General features: G+C 32.1%; 1 protein-coding gene and 1 long non-coding RNA gene across 3 annotated transcripts; both read right to left on the reverse strand.

Annotated features, from left to right (window-relative positions):
- Window positions 1-779: 779 nt before the first annotated feature.
- On the reverse strand, window positions 780-1667 carry LOC114374519. Its single transcript, XR_003658575.1, has 3 exons — window positions 1618-1667; window positions 1097-1273; window positions 780-884 (listed from the first exon to the last, which is right to left on the reverse strand). It is a non-coding gene; the product is annotated as an uncharacterized LOC114374519 (long non-coding RNA).
- A 4243-nt stretch (window positions 1668-5910) lies between these two features.
- Window positions 5911-8235, reverse strand: LOC114375615 (probable protein phosphatase 2C 25). 2 transcript variants are annotated; one of them, XM_028333445.1, is made up of 4 exons: window positions 7816-8235; window positions 7012-7350; window positions 6604-6783; window positions 5911-6443 (listed from the first exon to the last, which is right to left on the reverse strand). In XM_028333445.1, the coding sequence occupies exons 1-4, from the start codon at window positions 8140-8142 to the stop codon at window positions 6393-6395; spliced, it is 897 nt and encodes a 298-aa protein (XP_028189246.1). In that variant the 5' UTR covers window positions 8143-8235; the 3' UTR covers window positions 5911-6392. The 2 variants fall into 2 exon arrangements, with proteins under 2 accessions (XP_028189246.1, XP_028189245.1); XM_028333444.1 differs by having other exon boundaries at window positions 5911-6448.
- Window positions 8236-10349: the final 2114 nt, after the last annotated feature.

Below are 10349 nucleotides of genomic sequence, written 5' to 3' on the forward strand. Positions count from 1 at the left end.
TTGACGCTATTTAAGTATAGGATAATTCTACAGTATAAGTCATGAACTACTAACAGTGATAAGAATTAACACTTATCACTGGCAACCAAAAGCACTCCAAACAATGTCATAGCTACATCATATAGAGAAGTAAGGATGTAGCATTAAAAAGTGTATTTAGCTAGCTCTAATTTTAATAAATGTATATATTCATTTTTGTTTTCTTAAATTTAATACAATTAACTCATCTAATTTCTTTTTCTGAAACATGAATGACCTAATCCAGCATCATTTCCCAAGACAACAATTTTGAGGTCTGACTTGGGAATATAATGTAAAATCTAAATAGCATGGATATATAACACGAGACAGACATGATTCAACATGAACATGGAAATTTTTAAAATCATAGCACATAACATCGCTATAATACATGCAAAATTAATCTAAAATAAGCATAAAATAAAATTCTTAAATCACAAGAGAGGATTCATGTTTCCAAAATGACTTGTGAAAATTCCAAAATGACTATGATTCATTGTAAACATAACAGAAAGGCTATAGTTTATCTAAATTTTATGGTATTGTTACATAAGTTTAAAATAAAAAGTAACAAATATAAAATGCAGTTAGAAATATTCAAAGTGTCCTTGTAGTGTCTGACATTTGTCCAACACAAAGGGTACTATTAATAAGTATTTGTGTTTCTTAGCATAAAATAAAAAACAAATAGATCAAGAGTAAGAGAGTAAAAAATACTGTAATCTTCTCCAGAAGCTCACGCATACAATACATGAGAAGGATCAATTTCAAATGAATGGGTTTCTTTCTCTTCTGCAACAGCTGCCACTTCTGCTTCATTTAGCAACTCAAGGTGAAATGCCAGACATTGTTGCACCCTCAGCCTACAAAAGCAGCAAATGAATAAATGACTCAAGACTTCATATGTATTCGCATAACAAATTTAGCAACATTAGACTATGCAGTTTTAGAGAAGAAAGGACAACTTTAAATTATGTGACTATGCTGATTTTACAAAATTAAATTAAACAAAAAATAAATCAAATGAATCAGATCACAAACTTAAGCTACCATCCTACCAATTAGACAGACTTACTCAAAGAAAGCAAGGACGAAATCCTATAAATGTTACTATTAGCCGAATCCAGAATGAAAAGCTCCCCATTAGGCAACACCTCAACTGCATAAGGCTCAATTCCAAGCTTGCTTCCATCAAACACGATTTCCACAGAGTACCCACTCTCGAACTTCATCATCGACTTTGCACCAATCGCTGCAACATTTCAATTCCATATAACCAAAAACTAACAAAAAAAGAAAAAAGAACACAATCTACATTGTGCAGCCAAAAAGGGTTCTTCTTGTGCGGTTGGGAAATGCAAGCTCTGAGAAAAGGAGGGAAACCCTAACACATTGAGCTTGAAGAAATGGGGGCACTGAAAGAGGGGTGTGTTAGCAGAAACTGAAACAGTGGGTTTGGAGAGTGTGGTGTGTGAATGGAAAAGGAGAAGGGGAAAGGCAAAAGAGACAAGCAAAAGAAACGAAAAAAGCAAATAGGGACTAGTGGACCATAGCATAGCAAGAGAGAAAGTCATACTAATTAAATAAAAAAATTACCTTCCTCGTTGAATCTCATGGCGCATGGCCTCTATATTGGCCTTAATCGTCGGCACAAACTGAGCCTCCGTGCTCACCTTTGCAAGCTCGCTCTCCACGGCATGCAGTTGCGCCGCGAGCTCCTTCTGCTCCGCCACAAGCTCCAGCATGTCTGCCCGCACGTGATCCAACTTAGAGCTCATGGCGGTGACGCCGTGGACCACGGCGTCGTGCTCGGCCTTGACCTTGGTGCAATGGCAGAGAGGCAGCGGAGCTCCTCCTAAGTGGCGGCGAGGTCTTGCTTGAGCACCACGTGGATGTGGGTGAGGCATTGCTTGTCGGTGAGCAGGGCTTGGATCTCACGATGGCACGCCTCGATGTACTCCTCGAGGGCACGGACCGCGACGACAGAGGAGGAGGAGGAATGTGCAAGACGCGCCTTGTCGAGGCACGTGAACGAGGAGGAGTAGGGTCTTCTCATAATCATTTCTGCTCATTGTCGTGCCTCTAGCAATGGTGATAAGCACTAGGCTAAGGTTTATGTATTTTAAAACGCAAACAACACTGTCGTTTTATTATAAGCTAGGTCCCTTTAGAATGCGCGTAGAAAACAACGACGTTTTTATAGATAAACCTGTTATTGCCATCGTTTCCCCTAGTGCACTCTAAGGCAGTTCCATAAAGCCGTCTTAGAATGTGTGTAAAAAAAATATTCTTTTTAATTACAAAATTGCCACCGCGTATCTTTCTACAACATTTTCTTCTTAACCGATGTAGTTAGCGTGTCATTAAAAGACTTTATTGTAGTAGTGAACATAATGTGACAATTACTATGACTAAACATGATTCTAAGACAACATGGATTAAGTGATTTACACTTAGATTTTTGTGTTTTTTTTCTAATCAATATTTTGGAAGAAAATTTAGATCTAAGGTTCAGCACAAGAATATTATGAATGAAAAATGATAGAACCTAAAATCAACACAAAAACATTATTCAAGAGTAGATCTACAAAATTTGAACCATAGAAATGCAAGAACAAGTGTAGATCTAAGATTTAATCGGTTTATTTTTTTTAATCTACTCTAAACAACACCAAACCACAAGAAAATGGAGGATATACATGGAGAATAAGATGAAGAACAAGGAATTAAAGAGAATTCACCAAACAAAAAGATAGAGGAAGCAAAAGAACGTCACCTAGATGAAAATGCTCTGATACCACATGATGTAGCTCTTATAAAGCTTGTTTGCCTTGGATCTTCTTCATCAATGGATTCCTTTGCTTCTTGAGGTCTGATTGCAGCGAAATGGAGAAGGAGAAAGATGAATGGAGACGTCACTTCAAGTAGAAGATGAGTCTAGAAGAAGCTCACCACCATAGGAAGCCATGGATAAGAGTTTGGAGGTAGAAGAAGATGAAGGGAGAGGAAGAGAAGAGCATGAAATTTAGTGCTTCTAAAGAAGTCTGAACTTTGAAGTTTAATTCTCAAATGATCAAAGTTGAAAAAATACACACACATGACCTCTATTTATAGCCTAAGTGTCACACAAAATTGGAGGGAAATTTGAATTTCAATTCAAATTTCACTTAAATTTGAAATTGAATTTGTGGAGTCAAATTTTGGAGTCAAAATTTCACTAATTATGATTAGTGAATTTCAGTTATGGTTCAGCCCACTAATCCAAGATCAATTCCAAGATTCTCCACTAAGTGTGCTTAGATATCATGAGGCATGTAAAACATGAAGGACATATACAAAGTGTGACTATATGATGTGACAATGAGGTGTAGTAAGCAAATGCTCACCTCCCCCTCTAAAATTTAATTGGATTGAGTTTTTTCCAATTCAATCAAATTTATTTCCCAACACACACATCAAATATTCACTTAGTGCAAGTGAAATTACAAAGTTACCCCTAATATAAAAACTAGTCTAGGTGCCCTAAAAGGCAAGGGCTAAAAAATCGTATATTTCTAGGGTATTCCACCTACATTATGAAGCCCTAAATACAAAGACCAAATATAATGACATCCTAATCTAATATGTATAAAGATAATTGGACCCAACCTTGACTCATAGGCTCAGAAATCTATCATGAGGTTCATGAGAACCTTAGGGCCTTCTTCTTCAGCAGCTCTAGCTCAATCTTCTTGGAGTCTCTTGCTCATGGCTCTAGTGACTGGTCTCTTCCTAGAGAGGATTGCATCATAATGGGGAAAATTATATGTTTTGGTATTTTTTTTAAAAATATCTGGGAATAAAATTCAAAGAAAGTGTGTGAGAGATATATACAGAAAGGGATTAAATAATTTCAAAAAGCATATCACGACAATTACACAATTAACCTTCTTTGAACGTGACTTTTTAAGACAGTCTTTAAAAAAACCTTCATTGTTGAAGTTGTATATATTATGAATTTGTCACTACAAAAACATTCTAAAACGATTTTCAGAATCGTCATAATTTTGCTATGATAGAATAATTTTGCTATGATAGAATTGTAATTTTTTTAGTATCGTTGGGTAAACATAAGTGAGTGCATGCTAAGCAACTGATACGTATATGATTCTAGCCAGCTACGTCTTTATTCGGTGGTCCCTAGTGGACATTTTCTATGCTTCTAAGTTCTAATAATGGCCACGAAACTTGGTCAATTCCTTTGCAAATATGGTGATGATATATATGTATATAGTATATGGTTCTAAATAAATCGCGTTCCCACTAGTTTTCGCAATTCTTTTTGGAAGAATTATTTTCCGTGGACTAATAAACTTTTTGCATCTTTGACCTTATCGCAATGTCAGCTAGCTACGTACCTATTATTGAACAAAAACACCCATTATTTTGTTTTCAACGCTTTACGGAGTCAACCCGTCCGCGAGGGAGGAAAAGATGATAAAAGTCAGAAGCTGTGGCAAACCATTTAAACTGTGAATTTCATATCCCACAATTTCAATCTTGGAAAAGATCAAAAACATGAGAAAACTTTGCGCACTTTCAACCAAAAATATAGAATGCTTAGTTTTCATGTGGCAATTTAGTTCTAGAAATAGGTGATACGATTTGTAATCCAACACTACTCGATCGTGTTACTTTCTACAAGTATTTAGGTATTGGTAGCATATTATGGCCTAGAAATAAGCCAATTAATTAACCTCTGCTCCCTAATAATTTATGTACAAAATATTTAAAATTAAAATGAAAACTCACAGAAACAGTATACAGTAACACCTACCAGTCAAATCGATATATAATCCAAAACTCTTTGTCAATAATATTGTTTTATCCCATTACTTGAGCCAACTTCTTCCCCTTTTTTTTTCATGGAAAAGAATTACAAAGGGATCATCCCATGAATTACTAAGGGACGAACCAACTTCATTTGCAACATAAAACACATTATATATCATTTTAATGAGCTAATTATATTTATAAAAAATGGATTGGCAATTCTTTGACATGCATTAATATTTCTAATGATAAAGAAATGAGATGAAATAAAATAAAATTAAATGAAATGAAAACAAGATAAGGTTATCATTTTATTATTATTTGAATATTTTTATAATGGAACAAATTTTTCCTTATTTACCTTTCAAATTTCAGAAGAAGAAAAATTAAAATAATGAATAAAATTAAATAAAATGTATACAGGTATGGTCGAATATCCTCGCTTAGTTCAATTCAATATATACCAAATATATCTCAATCATACCAGTCCATTCAGATAACCTAAACATGTTGAGAACATCTTAATATGTTCGTATCGCGTTTATATCCCTTAATTAGTATGTCAGGAACATCCTAATTAAAAAAAAAGTATTCTTGAATTATCTATTAAGTAAGATAATTGATCACTTAATCATCTTAAATATGTAAAAAAATATTAATAATCCTAATAAAATTAATACAAATTAATGAAGATGATAATCATAAGGTAATTAAGACCCATGGATCCTTTGGTCCATTAAGATATAACTGATGTTTGACTTGAATATTAAGTATCTTTTGTAGGATTTCCTCCCAGCACATAAAGACTAAAGAAAAGGAGTGACTCTCAACATATACAAACTAGCACTAGGAGTAACAAGAAAATTACCGAAGTACCTCGTTTCTATGGATACAAAATGAAAAGTACGTTTTATTTATTTTTTTAAGAATTTAAAGATTAAATTCAACCTTTTAAAAATTTAAAGATTAACTTTATTCATTTTTTAAAATTTGAAGATCAAATTGAATCTTTTAAAAATTTAAGGATCAAATTAAACAATTTAAAATAATTAAAAAACTAAATTAAATTATCCAAAATAAATTAACAACATATGAGATAATTTGCATTTGGATCGGATACAAAATTCAATCCTTTGTTTTTTCGGGGCTCTGCCCCTCCTCGACATAAAAAAATTAAAAATAAAAATCAACCCTTTTTAAACACTCCGAAAAGATACTCATTACATCAAGATCATTAATCTACCATATAATTACTCAAGTTAGAGCTAATTAGTATCACCAACGAGCGTTGTCATTCGTTGGATATATACAGATTAAAAATTAAGTACCCTTAATCACATCATATTCTCACTGATTCGATCTACTGCTGAAGGCTAAGAATGAAGAAATAATTAAGGTGGAGGCCCCCTTTAACCTTCCCAACCATTCTATTCTCTCTTGTACCAATGAGACTTCAAATATAGTTTTGCAATTTGATAATCATAACACTTATGTCATCCAGAGAGCCTCGTGACACAGATAATTCCACGAGTTTCTTACAAGCCAGCAATGGTTGTTGTCTATTGTTCCCTACACATAAAGGACGAGCAATATCTACTGCTTCCTGATTGCTAACATGATCAAACAAGATTCAAAATAGAAGTTTCATTAGTTAATAGCTGAATAAAAATGTCATGCATAATACAAGAATTATCAAAATGAAACCACGTACTTCATTATTAACATAATTGTAATTAATTATTTTCTTGATAAAGTTCTATATGTATATACCTTTTCCCATAATCCATCTGAAGCTAAGATCAACAAGTCATGCTGAGGCTCAATTTTGATAACTTTGGTCTCAGGTTCTGCTATGACCCATTGTTTCAGGTTTCTATCTCCAATTCCCCTAGAAACAGCCAATGACCCTTGTATGCTCCAAACACCACGGCACACATCAACATAGCCACCCTAAAAAAATTAGCAAATGTCAAATTAAGAACTTAAAAGAGGAGAAATTAATTATTAGACAATCTTAAACCGCCGCGTGTCTAAAGTCTCGATCAATTTATACATGACATATAGAGCCAGGTTTTTTTAATTTACGAAAAGAATTAATAAAACTCATCTATACGTGTGTCATGAGAAGATTAGTCAGGAACACGATTGAAAGACAAATTATGTCAATTAATGAATTACCTGAGTCTCAATTCTGTCCCTTTCATCTTCCCTAGAAGGCTTGTGATCAGATGTTAGGGCTTCAGCCATATCCCCTCTGCTAATCACAGCACGACAATCACCAGCATTGGAAACAACAAGGTTACCGTTCCTAATCAATGCTGTTACACAGCAAGAACCACCATTAAGATCCTCCTTCAAGAATTCAGAATCTGTGTTAAGGTAACCATGCTTCACTGCCTCCTTAATGTCACATTCGTCTCTCCTAACCACCTCGTCCAACACATTTTTTTCTAAGTTATGTGCAGCGAATTCCGAAGCCTTTGTGCCCCCATGCCCATCAAATATCCCGAAAAAAGCCTAACAATAAACAAGTAAACAAAATTGTATTTGAAAACTCATTTCATTGCATCCACTTTTCCCATTGAACATATATATGAAACAAAATTCACTTCAACAAAAATGAAAATTATTAGTGACAAAACAATTTAGATTAGATTGTTAATTGGGTTCATAAACAATTTATAAATTCTTAAATAACCGTCTAGTTTCTTTTTTTTTCTGAACCCCTAAATTAGAATAGTATATACATGACATAAAACAACTTAAAACCGTTACAAAATGAGAATTTATGATTTTTTTCCAATAAAGTTTGTCACTGATTATTTTTGTTGACATTAAAATGAGGGGAAAAAACCATCACTAATTGATTGAATTATTTTTTTTTTAGTGATTCCAACGGCAATATTAAACAAATTCAAAGCCATACCTCTAGGAAAAAAAAACAAATGAAGAAAACCTCTTTTTTATTTATTTATGAATTACCTGTTTTGGTTGACCGTGAAGATCAACGGCAGCGGAGAAACGATCCTCCATATGATGCCTCCTTCCTCGTTTGCAGAACACGGAAAACCCGCGTCCGTCGACCTCCACGACGGCGTCCCTCGCCGGAGATGGCGCCGCCGCCGGCGAGAGACCAAAAGCGAGAGAAGCGACGGGAATGTCGAGTTTGGCCGGTCTCCTTCTCTTCAACAAGGGAGAGGAGGGTGGAGAGGAGCAAGACGGCGTCGTAGAGGGAATGGAATTAGAGTTAACGTTGTTGTTGTAGAAAGAGAACACGGGGGAAGTTGGAACTGCCACGGAACAAGACATGTTGATGCTGCAATAATAATGATGATGATAAAAAAGACAAGTCTGAAGCTACTTGTGATTCTTCTAATTATGTTTGTGTATGTTTTTGTTTTGTTAGGGTAGTAACGAAAGAGGGAAAGAAAATGAAGTATTTAAAGGAGACAATTAATGTGTAGGATGGGTCAAAGTGGGACCCCTTCATCTTTATTTGGGATTTCATTTTTTGTTTTCTATTAATTCTTCTTATATCATTCAATATTCATATCTTTTAAATAGTTATTTTTAGGATTAAATGTATTTTTAATTTTACTATTAATAAATAGAGTGATTTTAATTTTTAATTTTCAAATATCTGAAATTACTAATTTTTTTTGTCATGTGATATTTATTAGGTTAAATGATCATTAAATAAAAAATACTATTGTGATTAAAAAAATATTACTTCCCGTTTTAAAATAAGTCTTTCTAGTTTTTTTATTATTATTTAGTTGTGAAATAGTAGTCTCTTTAACTTTTTTGAGCTATTTTTTTTTCAACAATAGGTGTAATTAAAAAGATCAAGAAATACTTACATGAGGCATTTGTCATTGGAATAAGTCGGTGGATGATAGAATAAAATCCTTTCATCCTATTATAATTATAGTCATTTTACACAAATCAATAAAAATTAATAAATGAATAAAAAAATAATAATTTTATAAAATTAATTTTATCATCATTAATTTATTTTTAGATTTTGTAACATATATTATTAATATTATAAAAAATATAAAAAAATAATTAATATTACATTAAAAATATAAAATGATAATTATTTTAAAATATTTTTTTCTTACATGATAGACAATTATTATGGAAGAGAGAAAGTATTTGTTATTGATGGATAGTGGGATAATTAATGTGTTAAGTAATTAAAAAATTAAAAGTGTTTTTTATCTAAATTATTTTGGAATGGAGAAAGTAATATATTTAAACATTATTTTAATTATTGAGTGAAAGGCATTAAATATTTTGATAGAAAGGGAGTTTTTCTTTTCCTGATAAAATGAAGCCTTTTTCTAGTAGTGGTTATTACTTATTAGGGATAGTCAAATATTAATGTTAAAACGTGGTTTGATGTTTGACACTTTGACCACGTCTATTTGGGGACACCCGTGGTTAATCACGTTCTAATTTGTATGGCCGGTTCTCTAGAATTTTGGATTCAGCACAACCATGCTATGCTGGACTGCTTCTTTCTTTTGATTTTGCTCTGCAAATTATTGGTCGGCTGTTACTGCTACTAGATTATTGCTTTTTTTTTTTATCATTTTTCTTAAGGAAAATGATAACCAGTATTTTAAAATATTAATTAAAAAATTTAAAGTAAAAATATTTTTTATTGGGAGATGAAAATTATTTTGTTCATTATTTCTCCCATAATTTATAGAATAAATATTTTTTCTTTTAATTCTTTTTTTTTCGTTTCTAATTACAAGATCTTTTCAAATCATTCATCTTTCTTTAAGAAAAATACCTAATTTAATTAATCACATTAAATATATCAATTATTTATATTATCATTCTAAAATTATCATTTTCTTATCTATTTAATATTTAAAGAAAGAATAAATAAGTAAGATTGTGTAAGGAAAAAGTAATTGGTCTATCTAGAAATTAGAAAAATAGTGTTATGAAAAGGATAAATAAATTTAAGAAAATTTTTTATAATTAGGGACAGAGAGGGAACTCGTTATAAAAAGAAAATATTGAATAAAAATATAAATATATCTCATGTGTCTATGTTCAATATTTTCTTTATACAACAATTGATTTCTTTAACGGCATATAATAAGTGAAATAATTAGTAAAAAAAATAGGAGATAAAATTGTTCTTGCTATTTTTATGAAATATGATCTTAGTAAACTTTTTGCTATTTTAACATTTACTGTTCTCTGCTTGAATTTAAAATAAAAAATCGGAATTGTTATAATAAAACAAACAACCCAATAAAGTAAAGAGGATAAATTAAGAAGCTAGGCAAGAACCAAGAATGCGTCAAAAATTTGAGTGAATCAATAAAATAAGAACTTATTTTCCTTAACCTTAATTCTCTCTGGATTGTTAAGCATGACCTAGCTACTAATAGTAGTACTGAATAATTTAAAAATGGTTTGCATGACTGCTCATAAACCAGCATCAAGATCTGTGAACAATTAAATGTGACTGAAACAAGTGACCTTTTATA

The sequence above is a fragment of the Glycine soja genome, chromosome 11 (genome assembly GCF_004193775.1).
Source record: "Glycine soja cultivar W05 chromosome 11, ASM419377v2, whole genome shotgun sequence".
Taxonomy (NCBI): domain Eukaryota; kingdom Viridiplantae; phylum Streptophyta; class Magnoliopsida; order Fabales; family Fabaceae; genus Glycine; species Glycine soja.

What these genes read in the sequence shown, in the direction of transcription:
- LOC114375615 (XM_028333444.1), bottom strand. Translation starts at nt 8,142, where the DNA reads ATGTCTTGTTCCGTGGCAGTTCCAACTTCCCCCGTGTTCTCTTTCTAC. An exon ending in TTCACGGTCAACCAAAACAG is followed by an intron (nt 7,351 to 7,815) that starts GTAATTCATAAA and finishes GTTTATTGTTAG; the next exon opens with GCTTTTTTCGGGATATTTGA. An exon ending in GGGACAGAATTGAGACTCAG is followed by an intron (nt 6,784 to 7,011) that starts GTAATTCATTAA and finishes TAATTTTTTTAG; the next exon opens with GGTGGCTATGTTGATGTGTG.